Source organism: Perca fluviatilis, chromosome 16 (assembly GCF_010015445.1).
Source record: "Perca fluviatilis chromosome 16, GENO_Pfluv_1.0, whole genome shotgun sequence".
Classification (NCBI taxonomy): Eukaryota; Metazoa; Chordata; class Actinopteri; order Perciformes; family Percidae; genus Perca; species Perca fluviatilis.
The window spans coordinates 19,064,781-19,089,870 of NC_053127.1; the positions used below are offsets into that span (position 1 = coordinate 19,064,781).

General features: G+C 41.9%; 1 protein-coding gene across 1 annotated transcript in view; it reads left to right on the top strand.

Moving 5' to 3' along the window:
* Window positions 1–381: 381 nt before the first annotated feature.
* The window catches only part of dclk1a (doublecortin-like kinase 1a), a 47,675-nt gene continuing 22,966 nt past the window's right edge, over window positions 382–25,090 (top strand). The window contains exons 1-5 of the mRNA XM_039776938.1: window positions 382–510; window positions 1,086–1,481; window positions 2,239–2,588; window positions 19,122–19,221; window positions 23,212–23,319. Coding sequence (XP_039632872.1) covers window positions 1,121–1,481; window positions 2,239–2,588; window positions 19,122–19,221; window positions 23,212–23,319 — 919 coding nt within the window. The 5' untranslated portion in view covers window positions 382–510; window positions 1,086–1,120. The remainder of the gene's footprint in view (window positions 511–1,085; window positions 1,482–2,238; window positions 2,589–19,121; window positions 19,222–23,211; window positions 23,320–25,090) is intronic.

A 25,090-nucleotide genomic window follows, 5' to 3' on the forward strand; every position in this document is an offset into this window, starting at 1 on the left:
CGACAGAGTGACGTGGAGGAGGAGAGAGAGGAGGTGGGTGAAAATAGAATGGAAGGGGAAGCATCTGCTACCTGCTTCATTTCCAGTCCAGCCTCTGCTTCTCGCTCACCATACACATAAACACATACACACACACACACACGCGCGCGCGCACACACACACACACACACACACACACACACACACACACACACACACACACACACACACACACACACACACACACACACTCACTCACTCACTCACTCACTCACTCACTCACTCACTCACTCACTCACACACACACACACACACACACACACACACACTGGTGTTTGGTGGTGGGGCACGTCAACCGGACAACAAAGGGACTCTCAGGGGAGCTCACTGCAGCCAGGATAGGATCACAATTATCACCATCCAGTGTCAGCGACCAGCTCACTCAAACTCTTTTTTTTTCATCTCCACTGGGAAATAAAGCATCAGTCACACTGGAGGTGACCGTCACAGAAGCGTTAATTGCTCACGTAGGTAAGCCTGTCAATGCGCTCATTACAGATTATGTAAAAGTGATTGATAAAGGCTATTTAATACCATAACACGTCTTACACGGTACAAGAGTCACGCCTCTTGATCTACAGTATGGACTAGAAAGTAAATATAGGCTATATAAATTCATATTTTAATCATTGTTTAAGTGATAATTTTTGGCGTCGCAGTTTTATGTTGGACAGCTCCCTTTATACTGTTGGTCCGGCTGAGCGTGGGGGTTCTGAATATTTATGAAATAATAAGGCTATTATTGATTCGTGACTGCCGCTCTCTCTCCATCTATCTGCGCCTCAGAGCAACTCAGGCGCACTCTGACAGACAGCGTGGTTCGTCATGAGGCAGGCTGTCCACTGCTCGGCTTAAGAGCACTTAATCTGTCATTAGGGAGTTATTTTCAGACAGAGCACCAGCGACGGACACCGGCTGGCTACTTTGCCAAACCTCGATCTCCTCGGCTGGTTTCTTCCTTCTCGGCACCGCTTGTTTTTGTTTACTTATTCTATTGAGAAAACTTTTCACCGCAGCCTGATCCTCCTCCTTATTTGTCCTCTCAGACAGTACGGCCGTACTTGTGAGCCTCGGCATAGAGATGGAGATGGAGCATTTCGACGAGCGGGACAAAAGTCAGAGACACAGCCGGTCCAGTGCGAAGATGAACGGGGTGGCGAGTCCTACACACAGCGCCTACTGCAGCCTGTACCGGACCAGGACCCTGAAGACTCTGACCACGGAGAAGAGAGCCAAGAAGGTCCGCTTCTACCGCAATGGAGACCGGTACTTCAACGGGATAGTATACGCCATCTCCACAGACAGGTTCCGGACCTTTGACGCGCTGCTGGCGGACCTGACCCGCTCCCTGTCCGACAATGTCAACCTGCCGCAGGGCGTCCGGACCATCTACACCCTGGATGGCTGCAAGAAGATCACAAGTATTGAGCAGCTGGTAGAAGGTGGGTAGCCTACATTACAGCACACCCGGGGGACTCATGGCCTGATCAGCATCTCTAATGTTAGGCGATCTAAAATCTAGTGGGACACGTCTGTCTGTAGGCCTACCTCTCTTAAAGAACAAACACTGCCTGATCTGTCAGCTGCCATGTTATGTGATCTTCCCTTGTTAACCTCCCTGTTGAATAGAGTAAAGTAACAAACCTGAGAATATGGAAAATGTGAAGTTAGCAGTAATTTGCAGGTTTAAAATCAGACTCAACAAGATTTTTTTTTTATAGGCACTGCTCTATAAAACTGGCTAAGCACATTGTAGATTATTATTATGAAGATTATATCACTCATTTAATGACCATATGGTGATACAGACATGTTTCGGCTCAGATTAGCTCTATTTTCTTTTATCTGTTTTACTCTCTAAGAAGTGACATGGGAAGAGCTACAAGTTGTTCATCATCAGACATCATCTTTGGTTGACATCTGATATATAAATATATAGACCCTATATAGGCCTATAGCCTATAAGAAGTATGAAGGAAAGCACGCTGCACAATATTCCATATCAGTATACTACATTTGAATCTACTTATTAATGCATTATGCTGCCTGCTGCTAGAATATCAGTGCTGTTGCTTGGTTAAGAGATGCTGCACAGAGATTCTCATCTATTTTGTTATTTCTGAAGCTCATCTCATTTCCTCCAGTGTTTCTGTAAGTAATCTCTAATTGCTTTCTCCTCCTCATCCCTAACCCCAACAGGTGACAGCTATGTGTGCAGCTCCATCGAAGCTTACAAAAAGTTGGATTACACGAAAAACGTGAACCCCAACTGGTCGGTGAATGTCAAGGCCTCGGCTGCATCCTCCCGCGGGCCCCCCTCCCTGGGCAGCGCCAATGCCGGGGCCCCCGAGAGCCGCGAAATCAAGGACTTCATACGTCCAAAGCTTGTGACAGTGGTGCGGAGCGGAGTGAAGCCCCGCAAAGCTGTGAGGATCCTCCTGAACAAGAAAACAGCCCATTCCTATGAACAAGTCCTGACTGACATCACTGATGCCATCAAGCTTGACTCCGGAGTGGTGAAGAAGATCTTCACACTGGAGGGCAAACTGGTGAGAAATCTTTTGTAAAAAAAAATCATCATCATTGCAATGAGTGAACTGAATGTGTCAGACAGAAAAAGCACAAAATTGAATGTTTTTTATGGTTGTAGAAGATAGGCAGTGTTGCTAGTGTTGTGGTGGGCAACTCTACGCCTTTTAGTGGTATTAGAGGAAATCAGGCATATCTTTGGCTAGGTAGCCAAGGTATTAATGTTTCTAAATTATTCTAAAGCTTCCTGTCAGAATGCTGTCTCATGTGATCCAGTGGGAGCTGATGTTTTGTTGCAAATGTCACATGACGAGTGGTTCCATTTAGAGAAATAGACCAGACAGACACTGAGATAAGAGAGCATTCATGTATTGCTGTTTTGGATGTTGTTTTATGTGCAATAGAGAGACTCAAAATCAAAGTGACTTACAGCCATCCTTCTTTCATAAAAGTGGCGGTTTTGCATTGGTGTTGCTTGATGAGGGGAAATAAAGATCAACAGGCTGATAAGGAGGATCACAATGGCTAAATATTTTATGACGACACTCTAATTTTTCTTTCATGAACTTTCTATGATGAAGAACATTTGTGTCCCCGTTCACAGCCAGAGCTGTGATGAGAAAGAGTGACACAGAGACCAAAAGGGGTTGAGAGAAGGTAAAGATGAAAGAAATCTATGAATGGAGTCTGGGATCTCACCCACGCTGCAGCGATGTACGCCAGGGAATTGCCTCCGAACACAGAGATAAATCAGAGTCCCAGCCCCCTTCATAGTCCACCCACCTTTTCAGCTTCCTCTCTCAACTGTGGAGTGAGACGCTATAAAAAGAACATGCTTCAGAACAGTACCGTACACGCACGTACGTATGCATAGACCCATGCACGTATTCTCTACTACAGCACTAAAATGAATGTGGAAATGGCACTGAACTTGGCCTGTGCTGCAGTTTAATGAGGTCAGAAACACTTTCTCTGCGCTGGCACATGATCCATGTTTGTGAGGGGAAGGCACAGAGAGAAAGACAGCGTCTCTGCCAGCATGTCAGGGTTTCAGGTTATATTTGTGACATGTTTTAGCTCTCTCATCTCTTCCTGTTTGCCTTCATTTCACCTCTCCATCTTTCATGCCATCCTCCATCATCATTGTTTCTGTCTGTCTGTCTGCTCCACTCTCTCTGCCTCTCTCTAGGTCATGTTGTAGCTCCAAGTTATTTAATGTAGCACAACACAAAACCACTTTCCTCCTGGCAGCAGCATCAGAACAACACCATTATTTTGAAACAGATTGTCTTTGATGTCGAGGGCGTCCTGCCATTTTGTGTCGCACAGTGGTAATCATCTCCTAAATGGCCAATTTGTGACTCATCTTCATGAATATGGTCTTTGCCCTCTGGGCTTTCCATTCTTAATTGCCATTTTAGTACTCTGTGTTAACATTTATCCCACTTCTAAACATTTATCTTCATGTGTTGGCACTGGCAACTTGTCCTGTCTCTTTAGCCATGCAGTCTATTTAATGATCCACTGTTAACCCAATAGGATGTCATTCCAGATTTCCTGACCTGACCTGCTGTTAGATTCCAGCACCAGCCAATAAAATCCCAGGATCAGGTTTTCCTTGAGAAATCTCCTGTTGGGGATTAAACTCACGCTTTTGCACAATGCCTGCTTACTCTGTGGTCGCCATTGGTTATGATTATCTTGGAGATTACACAATGCATGCTGCTCTCACCCAGTTCAACCCTCTGCTATTGAAAGTAAGACTATTATGGAAATGCTATTTTTAGACAAGGTATTGATTGGGCCTGTAGGCATGGTAACATGCTCACTGCCAAATGCGTTGGGCTGGGCTGAGTGCAGAACCAACTCTCATTTTTGTGTGTACTGTATGCGTGTGGGTTAATGCGTGTGGGAGAGTTTGCAATTATGTTATTAAAATAACTGAAAAGTGGAGAATGAGGGACTCTGATAAAAGATGGAAATTAATTATGAAGAAACAGATTTGAAAGTAGTTAGTAGACCTGAGGAAATCCTGGACAAGAGCTGGACAGCCTCCTGTTTCTGAATAGGATAAATGTCTCAGAAAACACTAGATAAGCTTGTAGCAAATTTAAACCCCCTATACAATGTGGTTAATCCATGTTAATTTGAGCATTACAGGGAGAGAGAGAGAGAGAGAGAGAGAGAGAGAGAGAGAGAGAGAGAAAAAGAGAATCATGTTTATAACAAAAAATAAACCTCAATTCCACCTCAATTACATAAACTATGTATGTACTATGTCTAGATATACATCTGAATGAAGAAAATCGTAACAATACTATATGTACGAGTGAAGGCAAGAGGGATGTGATGACTAGTGAACAAATGGCATGTTCATGACACTTTTATGTCATTAACATATATATTATATATATATATATATATATATATATATATATATATACATACAATATAAAATATTGAAAGTCAGTAGTGCGCTAAAGGTAATTACCTGATGCCTGTGCACCGGGATAAGGTTACTTTAAGGGTTAAGTAGAGTATGTGTGTGACTGCGTGTGCACAGGTGCATTCATGTGTGTGTATGTGTTTTTTGTGTGTGAGCTGCTGCTGTCACCTGAGCTGTGTCAGTCAATGAGCCTACGGCAGAAGTAGGTTTCTGGGCCTGACTCTCCAGTTATGTTGCGTCCCAGCAGAGCCACAGAGCCTAGAGAGAGAGAGAGAGCATCTGAGCACCGGAGCTCAGGCTCCTTGCCTTCATTAACCCCTGTAATGAGGCCAGAGACAGTGGGCCAGGATGGTAATGTACATCCCCAAAGCCCTATTCTTCTTCTCTAACTCTTTGTCTCCAATCATTCTCATGAATTGCAGCAGCCTGCCATACATGGATTCTTTTTATGTACTTTTAATTTATTTCATTCTTTTTTCAAACTTTTTTTTTATTTTTTATTTTTTTTATCTGCAGCTAAACTGTACTGAGATGAATAATGGATTATGTTTTTGGAATTTGAAGTTGGGCTAAGGAATTTAGACTCCAAGTCTTATCAAGTATTCAATGCCACCTTTTGACACATGATGTAGGCCAGTGTATACGCCTGCATGTTTGCTATAAAAGAGGTTTTAATGTTTGTTATCACTGTTACTGCATTTCCTATTTTGCAGTATTCTGGAAGAACTGATAATGATAATGAGATGGAGATAGAGAAGAGACAACATATGACAGGCTGTGAACAAGTCTCTGTTATACGTGCCATATATTCTGCCTGCTTTGTCCACTGGGACCTTCCTCTACTGTGATCATTTTGGATATCGTGTTTCTGTCTGTAATACGAGCAACTGAGTGAAAAAGAATATATCAAGTTCCACCACCACTGCTATATTGATTCTGCCCCTGTCTCAGGTCTCACTGTATCTGATAGGTGATATTTTTAGCTCTGTGGCCTCTCTTTTGGGTTACTACAACCTCATATTTCCTGGCAAGCACTTCACATTGGCCAACTTCTATGATGATTTTAACCAGTTGCTTAAGAACTGCCTGACCAGCTGTGATGTCATAAAGTAGCATGGTGTGATGGTGTAGCTTGATTGGTCTGATCAAGAAGATAGACGACCCATAAGTGGCTTAGAACACGGACATGGCTGGTCTATTATTATATGTAAGCTCTGTTTACACACACATGGACACAGACACGCACACATACAGACAGACACTATGTCGGACCCCAGCTGCCAGCTTTGAGCCTTGCAAGGCTCACGCACACTTAGGCACGGATAGTGACACACACTCTTTTTAATGGACTCATGTAGATTTCTGCTCATGCATCACTAGCCATTAACTGTAGGCGATTATCAACCAGTGCATGAAGGGATGCCACTTAGTCATCTCTAAGGTTGGTTGCATTCTGTTTTTGAGTATCTCATTAATGAGTTCCTTTAGTGTATCTTAGTGGGTTTAGCATGGGCAAGAGGTACCATTCCCACACTGAGGGCTTACACAAAACACTTATAATTAATCCGAATGTCAAACATTGTATCCCCCTTTTTCTATAGTGGTATATATGCACATAGTTTTGTTTTTATTTGCCCAGTTTTTGTTTAGAAATCCCATTTAAAGGGCTACTCCAGCTATTTAGTAGTGCACTTCAATAAAGTTAGGGGACTGAAGAGTCAAGCAGGAGACCTTTTATGTCCCTAGTATGGTTCCAAGCTCTAAACACTCTGGATCTTACAATTTCCATAAAGCAAATCAATAGACTGGCCAATCATCAGGAACAATCATCAGGGTTATCTTATCAAACATTGTGAGCAGTTGTCATTGGAACTGTGTCTGGAACAATCCACAGTTTATCCAGAGTTCCCAGGACTTTGTTTTTGGTGAGAGACATTGCTGTTTTTGTAATTTGGGTGAACCCTTAACTTTAAAGTAACTAAATCACTATTGCAACCAATGCTACAAAGGTGGGACAGATATTGTGAGATACTGTATGAATCATATCCTGCTGTGACTGCTGTTCTAGCTTTTAGCCATGCTAGCACTTAGGTCCAGACTAAAATATCTCAAAAGCTTTAATAGATTAGCATGAGATTCTGCACAGACATTCATAATCCCCAGAGGATGAAGCCTTTTGTGACTTTTGTGATCATCTGACTTTTCCTCTAGTGCCACAGCACACTAACTTCTTTGGCTTTTATTGAATGGACTTTATTTTCTTTGGTTTATGACCAAAATCCCATCAGGAATTGCTAATTAGCAAATGCATGCATCCTTACAAAGTAAACTAAGATGTTGAACATAATACCTTCTTAACATCAGCATGTGAGCATTTACATTGTTAGCATGCTGATGCTATCATTTTGCTCTAAGGCTTAAGTACAGCCTCACAGAGTAGCTAGTGTAGCTGAAGGCATGCATTCCTTTATTTTGTGCATATTGTCTGTGTATTAAGTATTCTCGACATCAAATAATTTACCTTTTTTCCAGACTGATGCACCTGACAATTGTGGAGTTGAATTGACCTTGTTAGAGCTGCTTGTTGTCATGCACCGAAGTCCTTACTACCACTGCATATGATGTTACTTGCCATTCAACTTGCTATGATCAGTCCTTGTAGCAACATTCTTAATTGTAAACAAGATACTTTAGACTTTATGTCCTTTTCTGTCAAGCATTATTTTTTGTTCACCCCATATTAGACACCCATGTTACATGTTTTCAAACTACTTAAATAGCACATGTTGTATAGTGTTTATATGTGGGAGGAGAGTGTGGAGGAACCACTTGTTCACTATCTGCAGTGCAGCTCTCACGTCTGAAACCGCATTGCTGGCCTGTTCTTCTCGTTGGCAAGGCTGAAGAGCTTTTAATATCCTTTTATCTTCTGTTTTCTCTACAGCCTCCTTCTTCTCTCTGTCTCCCATTTCATTTTCTCTCCACCCTAAACTGTTTCTGCTACTCTCTCCATCTGCATCATTATTTCTCCTCTTATGTAATGTTTTTTTTTTTTTCCTATCAACAAATTTGCTCTCCTCACGTCCATCAGCCTTCACACTTCCTTTGATCTTCTTTGTCTCACCTTCCTTTACTTTTGGTCGGTCTGTCTCTTGCTGTCAACATGCCGTTGTTACTACAGCTATTTAGTCCTCATTTAATTAGCACACTCGGCATGCACCCCCAAATCCTAGAGCTGCAACATATGGCATCGCCCTCTCTCCTCCCCTCTCCCTCTCTCTGTCTTTGTGTCCTCCACCACACTATCCCATCTTCATTTTTCATCTCCTTTTCATTTTCTCAGTTTGTCTCTTACTTTTTCCTAGTTGTGTTCCCTCCCTGTCTCCTTTGTCCTCATTGGCCTGTATCCAGCTCTGCAGGGACTGTAGAAAGGGGGCTCTGGCAACATCACTGAAAAACACTGCGTATTATGAAGTGCAGTGATTATGTTCAGCTCATATACAAATCATTCAGCTGTTTTTTAATGTTTATTTGATTTATTGTGATGATGATGTCACTTTTTGTTCTGCAGAGGAGGATTGTGGGAAGCAAAGTCCATCTGCTCCTGCTGATCTGCTGAGTCACAGCTGGGAGTGGGGGAGGAGTGTATGAGTGTGTGTCATGCACCTAATATACAGTGTATATGCCATACAGTGTATTTGCAGTAAATTACATTGATAATGTTTGTAGAGCATTTCAGCAGAAATACTTAAACTGCTGTTTTTGTCTGTAAACCGGTTATTTAGGGAGTGTTGTTTCAGATTGTTTTTCTTTCTGTCTGTCTCTTTTTCATTGAGTCAATTAGCTTGTGTGTCTCTGTTTATCAGCAGAGAGTGACTGTGGCAGATTGGAGGGCTGTCTGTAGTCAGAGGACCTGCTGCCAAATTAGGATCGATGGCAGATGTTTCCAGCACTGGCAGACTGTTGAGAACCGAGTCACACAACTTCATCACACACACACACACACACACACACACACACACACACACACACACACACACACACACACACACACACACACACACACACACACACACACACACACACACACACACACACACACACACAGTCTGAATCATGCACTTCCTGACTCACTCAGTCTCTAATCTCTCTCAGCCAAATCTACATTTGAAATATTGTGTCCCAGATTCATGCTTTTAGTTGCTTAAAGAGCAGGACCAACATATCTCAACTGTCAGAGGTAACTAAACTAAGAAACCAAATCACTCACTCACTCACTCACTCACTCACTCACTCACTCACTCACTCACTCACTCACTCACTCACTCACTCACTCACTCACTCATATTATGTATGTCTTCTTCTGTAAATAATCACTCTTGTAACCTGTGTACTTACACATTCAGCTCCTTAATTCAGCACACTTATAATATATTTGTATGCTCTCTCACACACACACACACACACAGACACACACAGACACACACACACACACACACACACACACACACACACACACACACAGTCTGAATCATGCACTTCCTGACTCACTCAGTCTCTAATCTCTCTCGGCAAATCTACATTTGAAATATTGTGTCCCAGATTCATGCTTTTAGTTGCTTAAAGAGCAGGACCAACATATCTCAACTGTCAGAGGTAACTAAACTAAGAAACCAAATCACTCACTCCACTCACTCACTCACTCACTCACTCACTCACTCCCTCACTCACTCACTCACTCACTCACTCACTCACTCACTCACTCACTCACTCATATTATGTATGTCTTCTTCTGTAAATAATCACTCTTGTAACCTGTGTACTTACACATTCAGCTCCTTAATTCAGCACACTTATAATATATTTGTATGCTCTCTCACACACACACACACACACACACACACACAGACACACACACACACACACACACACACACACACACACACACACACACACACACACACACACACACACACACACACACACACACACACACACACACACACACACACACATCAATAACGTGGGAGATGAAAGTAAGCAATGAAGGAATGAGGTTAGAAGAGAGAGAGAGAGAGAGAGAGAGAGAGAGAGAGAGAGAGAGAGAGAGATGGATAAAAGCAAGACAGCATGAAGACAAGAGAGATGGGGTAAAGCTGAAGAGACCCTAAAAAACTGGAACACTGGAAAGAAAAGGCTTGGACGAGGGAAGTTGAGGCTGGTGCTATGTTGTGCCTGATATATGTCCTTCTGGGAACAGCGCTGCATAATTCATTATTACTTGTTTTTTATTAGTTTCATGATTGGCTCCCTTTAGACACATGAAGGACAGGAAAATGCACACATCAACACAGATACAGCTCCAAAAGAAAGTTTGCACTCCCCCTGTGGAGAGCAGAAGCTGTTACATAAGTTGTTATGCAACAGAGTAGCCAGTCTGCTGTGCTGGTTTTAGGCAAACGCAGTAACACCAGCGCCAGCTCAGCCCCGCTGCACAGCTAATTGGCCTCATGTCATTGCTGCCCTCTTTTCCTCTATTTGTGTTTCTTCCTGACTTTCCTCATTTCCCGACCCTTCCTGTCGTTCCCTATCCCCTGTCAGTCGTCTCTACGCAGCATGCTGATAGAGGCAGCACGAGGTTATGCGGTTTGTGAATTCTCCCTCAGGGGTGCAGATGGTTTTATCCTTCCCTCATGCCTCTTTCAGATCGATTTCTGTCTACCTTTCCTATTGTCAGTTGGTGTGACTCTTTGTCTGCCTGTGTCTGTGTGTCTGCCTTCTGGTCTGAGAGGTGATTATTTAAATTCCCCTAGAGAGTAAGAAAATGCATTTTAGCAGTTTCATTTTGAGAGTGAGAACGAGAATCTTTCTGCAGATATTTGAAAATGCTATATATTCCTGACAATGACAAAGGATTTGTTTGTGCTAACCCTATATAACCTCCAATGTCAGCATATTTTAAGTGCTGTAACTGGAGTCAGATTGGTCTATAGGCTCTATGGATGTTAGTCAGTGTATTCGTCAAAAATGGGCATGTGCCATTCATTTACTTAAGTAATCATCACAATAACACATACAGTGAACATACAGTATTTTAATGACTAGTAAATATAGATATATTGACCTGTTTTAAAGCAGTCGATCACTGCTAATTTCAATAAGATTACTGTCATTTAAAGACAGAGAAGAAAAGGTTTTGCCACAATATAAAATACTCTGTTCTTCGCAAATTAATGTTAAATCCATTTAGTTATATTGATTATGCTCGCACCCCTAGGCTACATACTGCCCGCAATTCTGAAACACTGATGATGTCTGTCGCAGCCCCAACACGCTGCTGTGTAAATATTAAAGCTTTGTCATTCCTTTGCACCTTTTTAGTCCTTCACCTCAAAGGCTCTGCATACTTGCAACAAATGATTTGCCCTTTCTGTTTCTGTCTCCCTTTATCTTGTATTAATATACCCATCTGTTACTCTGTGAGTCTTTGAGTATCCATCTGTCTGTCTCTTCGGTCTCTCTGTGGTTAGAGTTTCAGAGCAGCACAACGTGCCCTGCCGGCCAGCTGCAGTTGATTCAGCACCACGGACAGCTCCACTCAGCTTATCTCCCCTGGCAGAGTGCAGCGACAGCTCGTCCCTCCAAAATGTGGTCTTTCTGTGGACAGGATAATGTTGACCTTACCATGTCCTCTGTGTAACCACTGTGAGTCTATTGTGGCGCAGGAGATTAGTGGTTGAGTCTTCAGTCTCTTTTTCTCTTTTTTTTTTTTTTTTCTTCTTCTGGCTCTGCAGTCATCTGTTTGTTTTAGTCTCAGAGAGATACCTCTGTTTCTTATTAGAGAAAGACCAAGCTCACACACACACACACACACACACACACACACACACACACACACACACACACACACACACACACACACACACACACACACACACACACACACACACACACACACACACTTTTTCTTACAATTCAATTAAATCACCACTTTTCCTTTCACCTCTTTTTCACTGTATTGTGAACGGGGTTGCAATTAATGATATTTTTCATTAACGATACATATTTTTGTATTTTTAATTGATTAGTCTATAAAATGTCAGAAAATGTTGAAAAATGTCTATCACAAATTCCCAGTTCCAGTGTCTTCACTTGTCTTGTTTTGTCCAACTAACAGTCCAAACCCAAAGATACTTAATCGAACACAGAGAAAAGCACCAAATCTAAGAACATTTGAGAAACTGAAAAGATTCTGAAAATTGTTGCCGATTAATTTTCTTTTCAACTAATTGATTAATTGTTTCGGCACTAACTTTCTTTTGTTTATTTTCTTAAGGTACACATGTACCTTCTCCCAGTGGCTGTCAGAAACTCCAACTAAAAAGCGAGGAGCTCACAAGCCCTCAAGTAGACCTGAAATCTGACAGGGAGACAGAAATAGCCGATCTACATGAGCAGAGTGATCAGCGTTATCACTGATCATTTGTTCACAGCAGCTGATTCACAGGAGCTGCTGACAAGAACCAGGCGGACTGTTTGAACACAAAATCTAAGATTCTGCACCACTGGGGTGCTCAGAAGGGAGTGCAGGTGTGTATGTAGCTCTATAGTCATTTGTGCATGTCCTTACAAAATATCAGATAAGATTGTGTATGGACATATGGCCTTGTTTGTGTGTTGTCATAGTGAGTTGAGATCAAGTTCACCATACAGTATATCTATTTTATTTAACTGTTACAGCTGTTGGTCTCCTTCCACATATTACCCCCACCCACACCTAAAACTGCACCGCAGCTCCACAGTCATCCCTCATGACATACACCAAACAAAGAGCCGCTCAGATTGACAGATATAGACTAAAGATATTACTCTGCAGAGACCCAGATTTAAAATGCTTTAATTGGTCTGCTGCTGTGGTTGGCTTACTCTAATAAAACCACATGTGGTTTTAAGTTCCTGTGTGATTCACATGTTGATACTTGATCTGTTATGTTGTGTATGGAGCAGAAGTTATCTCTTTATCATTACTTATCTCTATATATCTCTATATCCTTCTCATTCTGTTTGATCCTCTACTTAAAATCCAGGTGGTAAATGTGTCTCTACACCATTATGACTTGTCTATCACCATGCATTTCTGCTGGGACTGCAATTGAGTATTTGTTGTGTTGCCTGTTACAGTAATCTCTCCACACCATGTAGTTATTAAACAGTGCCACCATGTGGCGGCAGTGATTGTCTGCCTCAGTTTGAGATCCACCTTTGCACTAATGATGTGCAAAGAATATGACTGGCAGTTTCATATCTGCTCTAAACCAGTTGGTTTCTTAAATGTGGTTTGTATTTAATCTCAAAGAAACATAGAAAGATAAGATGAACAAACAAGGGAAAGAGAGAAACAGACACTCTAGTAGGTGTTTGGTGATTGTACACTAGGTGGCGTAGTGAGAACATAAATGGTTTACTCAGAAATATTCATAGTGAACAATCATTCGTTGTATAAGACATTTTCAGGAGCAGATGATGGCCACATCTATAGGTCAGACCTCTTTGTTGATTAAGTAATATCTTTTTGTACTAGCCTCTCTGTTATTCTTGTTTTATTGTAACTAGATAAATATATAACAAATGTCCTTTTGCCCTTTGTTATGGACAGCAACATGATAGATAGTCAGTCATGGTGGCAGTGGAGAGTAATGGAAGAGGATTGTTTGTCAGGCATGTGAGATGTGACACACAATCCGTAAACCTGTGAAACCTCTGCCTTGCTCCTGCAGTCTTGAGTCTGTTTTGCTCTAATAATGCTTGAATAAATCGATTATAGATCCTTTTTAATGCAGGGAAGTGCCTTGATCCATTTCGTCCACCCAGTATTAGAGCCATTTTCATACTTTAATAAAGATGTATGACAGAGGTGAGACTGGGTTATGAACTTGCCAATTTCCACACTCCTCTGCTCTTTTCTCATCAAGTCCCTCTTTTACTCTGTTTGTTTCTTCCTGTTCTTGTTTTAGCAGCGGTGGATGTTGTGTAACTGCGCTGGTTCTCTGTGAGAACGCAGCACCAGAGACATCAAAGCGGCTTGTTTTGTCATTGGGCTCAGAGAAGGGCTCAGAGCAGCAGTCAGGAATAGATCTCTTCCTCGGTTGCTCGTTTCCTCTGTCTGTTTGTTTCCTCTCTAACTCAGGGGATTTGGCTAGTGGTTTCATCTTTGACTGTTTGTGTTTTATTTCTTTTTTCATCTTTTTTCACCTTTACCAGTTCCCTCTCCTCTTCATCATTCACTGGTCTGCATTTAAGGAGAGCTATTCTTCTTCTTCTTTGTCTCAATATCATGTTTTTTAAACAGTAGACATTGCACAAGTATTTTAATATTAACCAGGCCTTGTGCCACTTGTATGTGGATTTGTGTGAATGACACAGTTCTGTAGAGTATCGTGCCCATAGTAGATAAAATATGAATGATAGAGCTCTCTATCGCAGTGTGCACATCGCGCAGTCAGTGGCACACACCAGCCATGCACTAATGCCTAGAGGGCATTATCACTATGGCAACCATACTTTTTCACACCCCTCTCAGTATACAGTATGTGTGTTTCTCCATATTAGTTTACAGCTTAAAGGTGCCCTTGAAGGCTGCCCTACATGAAGACTGTCCATATTTCCCCACACTTTCCTCTTTCTGTCCATCTCTTTGATAACATTCTGCATGTGTTCTTTCCTCCCTGTTTACCCAACATTGGTAGTGCTACAGTTTCTATCTCGGGATGAGCAGCTTCAAAGGGCCTCATTCCCGCAACCTCCTCTTGGTTTCTGTTGCTTGGTTGACTTCAGTAGCAGCAGTCAGACATGTTTGAAACACATGTTCTGTGTAAGAGCTTAAGTGAAAATGCCCTGTGCTCAGTGGACACAGCAGATACTATGCAACAGCAAGCAATATAACATTTATATAACGATGAAAATAATGTGAACTTGCAGTAAAAAAAACAAAAACCCAGCACTATTAGAGGTAGAAGCGTCCAAGGCTGTCCATCAGCGCTGACACACTGGAGAAATGTTAACAGCACCAGCATCTTTATCACAGTTAGCTTGTTAGGAAGTGGAGCCGCTCGCCCCTGAAATAATCACCAACACACTGTCAGGGGATATCAGGGAACAAAGCAATATGCACTCTGTTATGAAACTGGAATAATATCCCTTACACACACACACACACACACACACACACACACACACACACACACACACACACACACACACAAAATAAATAAGTACACGTATGTGCCTGTGCAGGAACGTGTTTAATGTGATGTGCGGATGAATGTGCAGATGTTACAGGTCTCATTGAGAACCCGTAAGTAGATAAGAATGCCTGTAAAACAGGAGAAAATATCAGACAGAAGACGAGTACTTGCGTTCAATGCAGCTTCACTCAGCAGAATCCTTTACTTGCTAATATGCAAAAATATCTCTTTTTGTTTCTCTTTCGCTTTTATACATTTAACATCAACACAAAATCCAAAACAAACCTAAATAACTTAGCTTTCAAATGAAACACAGATTACATTTACAATTTCAATATGTCCTACTATATTTATCCTCATTCAGTCCTATAACTGAGCTAGCATTTCAGTTGGTTAATAACCACTTAAAATAAAGTACCATTCAATAAACTTATTAAACCTCACCTCTTAAAATGTAAAATAAAGAAAACACACATTGTACATTGCCACTAACAGCTGTCAGTACTGTACAATTGCTTGAGCTGAAGACTGGTAAAGTTTTAGCTTGTCAAAAATATACAGACAAAAACAACATATTAATTGTGCTATATCATCACAAATATGCATTTAAAACCAACCTAAAATGCGCTGGAGCCAAAAACTAAGAAATATTTAAATCTTACTTCACTATTTTTATCTCAACGGAAAGTTCACTGCGGGCGCCATCTTGAGATAACCACGACAACAAGGACAACAATACTTTTTCTCTACTTGTACACAAACCATATAAATGTACTATCTTCCCTCCACCAAACCGAGTTAACATTACAAATATAACTGCTTAAGTTAAGCTGTACTAACTATACAAGTTTTAAAGCTTCACAAACCTGTAAAACAGGAACAAATACCAGACAGGAGACGAGTGCTTGCATTCAATGCAGCTTCGCTCAGCACCGAGAGTCCGCTCACAAAGAGTGTCCGTGAGAGCGAAGCACAGCGCCACACTGCCCCCTGCTGGCAGCACCGTAATGCTGTATTATGAAGAGCCTTGTACTCTTACTAGAAATAAATGATTAACCCAGTGGCGTAACGAGCCAACACCGGGCCCTTACGCAGGATTATCAAGGCGGGCCCCCCTACTACAGCACGTGATGACGCAATGTCAACAAGTAGGCTACCATGAATAGGGCAGGATAGGATCATAGAGACACAGCATATAAGAGATGAGATGACTGACAAAATCAGGAGTAGCCTACGTGTACCACAACAAAAAAAACGCTGGTGACGGCGCACCATAACACATTGTTACTCACTGCTATGACTACACACACATAGGCCTAGGTCTAAATACATAAAAGATGCTCACTTGCATTATAGCGTCATTTTCCAGGCTTTCCTCTGTGCAAAGTTGTCGATTAAATCCTTAAGATCCAGATGGCGCGCACGGGCATTCTCAATTGACAGTATGGCAAGTCCAGAGAGACGACTCTGTCCCATTGAGCTCCATAGAGAGTGTTCTGACTAGCAGCATCTCTCTGTGGCACGAGAGCACAAACACCTAATGCCTACCATAAACTAAAAGACTTTAAACAGACTTTGAAAATACTAAAATCTGACACCATCTCACATCTAAAGACAACCATCTAACATTTAACGTTAAAGAATGTCACACATTGCAAGACTACAACTAGATTTGTTCTGAAAAAATGTAACCTAGCTAGCTAGCTACGGCTAGCATTAGCTGGTAACTTAAGGGAATGTTTGCAGATCTTTACTTTTGTTTCTTTTATTTCTGTTCTGCCGTATATGCAAATGAATGGCGGCGGAACTCGGAGGTCCTCGTTTATCCGCCAGTAACACTCCTGTTGGATGACACTCTTCAGAAGGGATGAAAATTGGCACCTCTCCCTCTTTAGCACTTAGCTTAGCGTGGCGCCATAGCAATTGTAAACCACACGGGGGTTGCTTCCTGTTTGGAGCTGGAGGGAGTGCACCCATTGGTTGTTGACAATGTGAAAGGGCCTGGTCGCGAGTAATGAAAATGTGATAGGGGGCCCCGGCTGTCAATCAATATCTTCCAGTCATGCGGCCCGTAAGCAACCGCGTACCCTGCTTACCGATACTTACGCCTGTGGATTAACCATTATGGCTCTTATCAAACGTTTTTCTCTCATATAAATAATATCCCACAATAAAACACAATTACATCAAATGTGACCATACATTTTGTGTGCATCACACAGACACGCACACATACATACAGCGAGCCTTGATTTGAAAAGTTAAATGAAAATGATCCATACTCCACAGAGATAATACTAGTTTTTTGTCTCCCCAATAGCCCATTTGGAGTCTGTGGGGGGTAAAGCAGGATGACTCCCATCTACACATACACCCACACACAGAATGGCCTCTTCTTTGTTTATTAGGTATTTCGTTGATAATGTTAGATTATCTGTGACTTTCTTTTGGGCTGTTGATCTGTGGCTAATAGGAATCTAAATGGATTCCAGGATGTTAATTGCCATGAAAATGCAATAAAGGTAGCTTTGTGTTTATGCGTTAACTCCAGGCAGTGCTAGACATGCAGGCAGCCTAAATTGTAATAGCTCTTAATAGGTTTTTGGTGTGAGATTTGTCATAGTGGATAAATAAACTATTGTCTTCCCATAAATCCCTATCTGACTGTACACAAAATATAATTTGGAATATTGATAGCTTGGGATTGCAATGTGATGGTTGCCTGTGGGGTGTAATTAAAGTTGTTTGAGTAAATCATGCAGAGTTTAGATCAGATATGGAATAAGCTGTTGACTAAATCAAATAGAAAACAATGAAGAGCCGCGTGTTTCTTGGCCTATTTGTCATAACAAACACCCTATTGCTGAGATGTCTTTGTGTAGAGTAAGGGTGAGTTTAGAGATTAAAAAGCCGAATAACAGCTGTCTTGTGTGGACAGAATCAACATGTTTAAAGATTACATTGAAGATTTATGAAGAATGTGTTAGACAAAATGATTAAAATCCTGCTTGCCAACTATTTTACCAAAAACCCTTTCTTATTAATGATCCTGTTCCTGTTGTGTTGCATTTAGTGACCCAATGTTTTTAAATCTATGCCTGTCAGCGTGTCACTGTAGGTTTGGCATTAGCTTCACAGTATAGAGTCTGTCAAAGAATGACAGTGACTCACTAAGATGGCGTTTTTTTTCCTGAGTCAGATATAGACTCCCTCTCTGTCATACCACTTTTTCATCTCTCTCTGTAGCTCATAAACACTCTCCCTCTTAGGTTCCTCTCTCTGTTTCCATTCGCTCATTACCATTCATAAGATGCTCAGGGAACAGACCCCCCACTTGCTTGCTCTGGACGTCCGGTGCACGTGCTGCAGAACATCAACAAATTTGTGAGTCAGCAAGGTCTCATTATAGTCGCTGATAGACTGATTAACTGCAGAAACAATACTGTGCTGAAGCTCAGGGACATGTGAGGCATGCGCATAGATATTCACAGTCACCAATGAGCATGCAAACAAAACAATCATGCACAAACAGACTCCCCTGGTGTTCAGTGCATGTGCCTTTTCACGTTGGCACAGGGAGGGAAAGCATGATTGTGTCTTCTTCAGTATGCAGTGTATATGTGTGCACGGTATCAGCCTAGAATTAAGGAAGATAGACATTTGACTAAAGACTTTTATAAATTTATAGACCAGCTGGTAAAATTCTGTTTCCCTCAAAAAATAGTTGAGGTGCCTTTGAACAAGGCATTCAGCTCCTAACAGTAAAAAGAGCGTGAGAGTGACAAAGAGTAAGTGTGCTCAACTTCGATAATAAAGGACGTGGGAAAATAATAATTGAACTCATCTGCCTGTTTTGTCTACAGGTGTCGTGTCTGCAAGACTTCTTTGGTGATGAGGACGTTTTTGTTGCGTGTGGACCGGAAAAGTTCCGCTACCAAGATGACCTGATGTTGGACGAGAGTGGTGAGGGGACTCGTAGGTCCTCCATTTCCATGCTGATATTTCACATTTGACTGTTCAGTGTGCCCCTCTTATGTTCTCCCTCTCCTTCCTGTATCTCCGATACCTATTAATTTGGCCGAGATATGCTAACGTTCGTGTTTTGTGGCTAGCTACGAAAATTAGTTTGCTTGTAAATTGCGAATGGTGTAACGTAGCAAAATTCTTTTGATAACTTTAGGTCAGGTCCATATGGAGATGCTAACTGCCAAGTTTCGTACCAATATCTTGCACGGCCTAGGACGAGTTCGAAATGTTGGTTTTGCGCATTGCGCGATATTGTGAAAACACTTCTTAGCGCAGATGGGCGAGGCCTATGTCATCAGACTCAGATGGATTCAAGGAACACGTGGATATAACGGTTTCTAAGCTGCGATGTAGACTGTGGGAGTTATAGGCAAAAACACGTTTTATGTCATTATAGCGCCACCTAGTGGTGCATGTATGTAATTTTTGGTAGGTAAGGTCCATGACCCATTGTCCATCTACGCTGTAAATTTTAAGTTGCTCACATTAGTGTAAGTGGTGAATCCAAACCTGGGTCCCATAGGCCACGCCCACTTTGACGAATCAGTACCCCACTGTAGGCGTGGCCTCAGGAGTGGGCCGAGATGGTACACTCAAAATTTCGTAAAAATCGGATGAGCCGTTGGTCTGGAGAGGCTACGTACCAAGTTTCATGCAGATCGGTCGCACGGTCTAGGAGGAGTACGAGAAAGCAGGTTTACGATAAATCGCACGCAATTTTCACGCATTAAAGTCTACGCGGAAATGGCCGTGGCCTATATCACGTGATTCAGCTGGATATGGTTTTTGAATGTCGGGTGTACGGTGTGGGAGTTATAAGGCCAAACGCGTTTTTTCTACTATAGTGACACTTAGTGGTGTAAGTGGCTGAATTTTTTTGTCCGAGGTCCCTGCAGGGATCTGGACCAGTCCTGAAAACGGCACCCCCCCACCATATACGGTTTAGGCTGTAGCATCTGTTTTATCGGCGGAAAAATAATAATAAGAAACCTTAGAAAAGCAATAGGGTTCCACAGCCCTGCTGTGCGAACGGCGTAGCTTCGCTACCGCCGATTCTTCCAGCCTCTTGGACCCCTAACTAAGAACTGAAGTGAACAATACAATACACATTGGTATATTCATTCCCCGTTTATATATGCATTGTATTATATATAACTATGTTATAATTAAATGAAAAACATTTCAACATGACATAGAAAAGTCAACAATTCACTTGTTAAAGACAAAAAGCTAAATATTTGTCATTTTGAAATATGTTTTTCATGAATTATAATACAGTAGATGAAATAAAATGGAAACACGTTTGACAATGTGCATTGTTTTTCACTTTATTTCTTTGTTTGATTTGTTTTTAATTAAGGCATTTTAAATCTTCCATACTCTTTAGGTTGACTCCTCCTTTTTCCGTCTCTCTCTGTTTTTGTCCCCCATTTGTGTCTTTTCAGTTGCATGGTACTCCTTGTCTTCCCTGTATAAGACACATCTCCCTGGTTCAGGTGGCAGAGGTCTGTGTAGGCTGTCCAGTTTATTACGCTCCGTTGACTCCTCCTCTCCTCTCTTATCCTGTGCTGCACTTAAGCCATTGTCTAACCTCATTGTTCCTCGTCTCTGCCTGTCTACCCACCGAGGTCTACTGAGGATATGTTTTGTCCTCACTTCACCCATCTGTGTTTCACTGTCTGCCATTTAGTGCTCATCTGTATTCTCACCCTCTCATCTCTCGTCTCCTACATGAATAAGTGTGCACTGGCTTTTGTTCAAAGGTTTATTCAATTCATTTGTTTCCCCTGTATCCCTTCATCCGTTAAATAATATCCATCCCACCTGGGTCGCCAACCTCCATCTCCTTCCCCCTTTTGTTTCTTTTTTTTCTCCCTCTCTTTCCCAATACTGTTCTTTCATTTGAAATATATAATGGATAGCTGTTTCCATTACTTTCTTTTTGGTGACCTTGTTCTCTTGTGAAATTCCACAAAACAACCTCCTACATGCAACAGGGCATTTACAGACCTGCATTTTGATTAGTTACTGATGATGGTCGTAGGTTTGTCGTAGTAACCAGCTATAGACAAGAAGTGAAACACCTCTTATTGTCTGCAAGTTAAGCTCAAATTTCCCTTTCCCTGTCTGTGTAGCCTCGGTGGTCGTGTGAACACGAAAAACCAAAACAGTGCAGCAAGCATGTCCACTGTTTTCCACTACTTTGGAGTATATTAAGGCTATTTTCTTGATGCATTTAAAGTCTTTAAAGTCTGCCTTTCATTGCAGAATACATCATAGGCACTTGGGATTGGGACAATCCCTCCTCCGAATGTGGCTGAGAAATAAGGCATTCTTTTTTTAATTCAGAGGAGACAACCGGTTTATCTTTTATAGCCCTCAATTTCCCATAATCCATTGTAATCCATTGCATGCAAAATATCTGCATTTATATATCCACATTTGGCTTTAGGTTACGAATTTCACGAATTTCACATTTCTAAAACCGTATACAATGTATTTATAAAATAGGCTAAATGCTATTGTTCACAAATTTAGGCCACGATCATCGTATTAAAAAATAAATAAGTCAGCTATGCCTAGCCTTCACATATATCTTTCTTATCTTTTATAAAGAATAACTCTTTTTGGTTTTGTTATATTGAGGACATACTTTCATCACTTTCTTAAATTCTCTGGAAGCTTACCTTAACCTCAACCATAACCTCTAAATTCCTCAACCTTAACCATTACCTTTACCAAATGCTAAGTCTTCATTTTTAACCCTAAGGTAAATGCTCGTTGTGGGGATTCGTCCCAACATTAGCAGTAATACAAACACAAACATACTAAAAACAATGTCTCTGTCTCAGATGACAGAGAGCAATTCAGTGCAGGAGGCACGAGGAAGAAATAGCCAGACGGGAAAGCAGAGTGACAAACGTGACAGAGAGACAGTCAGAGTCAGCGCTGCAGACAACTTCGCCTCCTCCCAGCATCACTATAATTATCGCCTCTGCCTCAGCTCTGGCACACTGTCATCATGTTAACACTCTGCATTGTACGTTAATCACTGGGCCACAATGACTGCCATGCAAGCAAATAATAAAACCCCACACACACACACACACACACACACACACACACACACACACACACACACACACACACACACACACACACACACACACACACACACACACACACACACACACACACAGTATGTATAATTTCCACTCTAAAGTGGTAATGAGCTATGTATAATGGGGCTGGGTTAATGAACAGGAGGGGAGCAAAGTTTTGGGGATAAAGGAGGCAGGGAGGGTGTGTGAGTATCATCGCATGGCTCATTTATCAGGATGTGTGTGTCTGTAAACTATCAGACCTCCGTGAGTCAAAGCTGTCACTCCTGAAACACCACAATAATTGCGTTTGGAACGCAAGTCCTGTAAAGGTCAGAACTCATTTTTGCAGGGGACCTGGAGGTAAAACCAATTACAGCTATGTTGATACGTTAGTGGTTTGGTGTTTCCTTCCATGACTAAAGGTCAAAATCAATCAAAATATTAAAACGATAGTTGGTTAGAAATCCATAAAATTAGAATGTTCAGTCAAACAGAAGTGAGATGTGTTTCAGATGTTATTGTGTGTGTGTGTGTGTGTGTGTGTGTGTGTGTGTATGTGTGTGTGTCATGTCACAGTGACACACTTAATATTCACTCCCTCAGTGCATCATCTTGTGTGTGCCAACAGCAGGAGTACAGCAGTTTTCTCTTCCTTCACTTTTAGCAGTTCAGTTGCTACCTTGTTTTGATTTATAACACTATAGGCCCTGGATTTGTAGACCTTTCTAAAATGTATAGGTTTTGGAGACTATTTGGATGAATAAATAAATGTGAAAGAATTTGAGGTTCCCAAATTGTTTCTGTCTTCTCTTCGTGCTTGCAGAGTGTCGTATGATGAAGGCTGTGAACTATGGGAAGGTGTCTGGCTCTCTGAGCCGAGGCTCCCCCAGGACTGTCATCCAATCACAATACAGCAAGTCCCCTGCATCTGGTAAGTTTATTTCTTCTTCTTGTCTCCCCCTTCTCTCAAGGAACCCATTTGTTAATGGAATTTGGCACGGTGTCATTGTCCATTAAGTATCCTAGCTTCTGCGTGTTTGTGCATGAGGAGTGTGTGCAGTGTCTCAGACCTGATGGACACAGCTGGGAGTTGTTTGTATCCTAATACTTCCTCATGTGATTGCTTAGTATTTTCTAGCTCATTACTAATCAGCGTTGCAGAAAATGAAAACAGTATGAGTAAACACTGCAATGATATCAGAGCTCTGCTGAGTGTCGGGCTGTGTTTACTGTGTGGTGTGTGTGTGTGTGTGTGTGTGTGTGTGTGTGCGCGCGCATGTGTGACCTGTGTCTCGTTGCATGCAGAATATGATTTCAAATGAGAATAATTTCACAAGGGAGTGGAGAAAAAGGCAGATAGGGATGAGAGAGGTAAAAAAGAAGGGGAGTGAAAATGAGAAGGAAAGAAGAGGGAAGGGGGTTGGTGACTCAATCCTGCAGCTCCCCACAAGATGTTCTTCACCTGACATACTAATGAAAAGCTTGCACTGCTACCTGCTGCATTGTTTGTACCTGGTAATGATGTTTTTCAGAATGTTTCAGTAAAAAGTAAAAACACTCCTTTTGATGCAACAGCAAAGCACAAAAATGGGCTCAAATAAAATAGAGCATTAATTCTATGCAGCTTTCATGAATGCACAAGTGTGTGTGTGTGTTTGTGTGTGTGTGTGTTTGCGCGTGTGTGTGTGTGTGTGTGTGTTTGTGTGCGTGTGCGCGCGCGCGTGTGTGTGTGTGTGGCAGACATTCAGTCTGGCTCAAAGCTGTGAGCGCTTGGTGATTTTCCTGATTGCACAGCTTGAGCTTTGGATGTGTGTAAAAAAGCCTAGTTATGCACAGCACACTTGACTTTTCATTTTTACTGGTATTATTTTGGGATTTGATTACACATAGACCATTTGGGTTAGGGATGATTCAATGGGTGATGCAACATACAGAAACTCCCTAAGAGGAAGTTGTTTCACCTGCTGTTGAAGCACAGGAGCATGCACAGACACACGCGTGCAGCATTCCAGAATGAAAAACCACCAGCAGTTCATATGTTTTGTGTCCCAGGAAAAGGTGAGGCAGAGTAAAATGGCTAGGGGGTGAGAAACAGCTGGGGTAAACAGAGAAAGTTCTGGATGCTGATGGCTTGAAAACTTTTGGTAAAAAGGTTATGAGAGTGAGTCATATGCTATCTGATCTCGTTGGCTGAAGCAAGTCTGGAATGAAAGTGTATATGTGTGTGAGAGAGAGAGAGAGAGAGAGAGAGAGAGAGACACAGAGAGACAGACAGAGAGACAGAGAGAACAAGACACTAAGACAGAGGAGGGAAAAAAAACTGACTCGTCTTGGTTGCCATGGAAACATAGCACAGTAGGAGCATATAGCTACAGACACAATAGTCTGTGACAGCCATATATGGCAGTGACTTCCTGTGAAATGGCCTGCAGTGGAGAATGGAGCTGACTGACGCTCGTTCCTCGCTGGATCCCTGAGACAGACCGTCCCGACATTTTCACTTCTGAGAAATGTTCCCCTTCTGGCGCTGCTTCCGCCACTTAACACCATCAGATGTTCCCAGATTGCTGTTGACTGTTGTGTACCACACTGTATTTATCCACGAAAACATCCTCACTTTTGGTACATAAAGAGGTCAGAGTGAAGCGAGATGGAAATGGCAAATATTTGATTGATCTGCTGTTTGAAGCCTGACTGTTAAC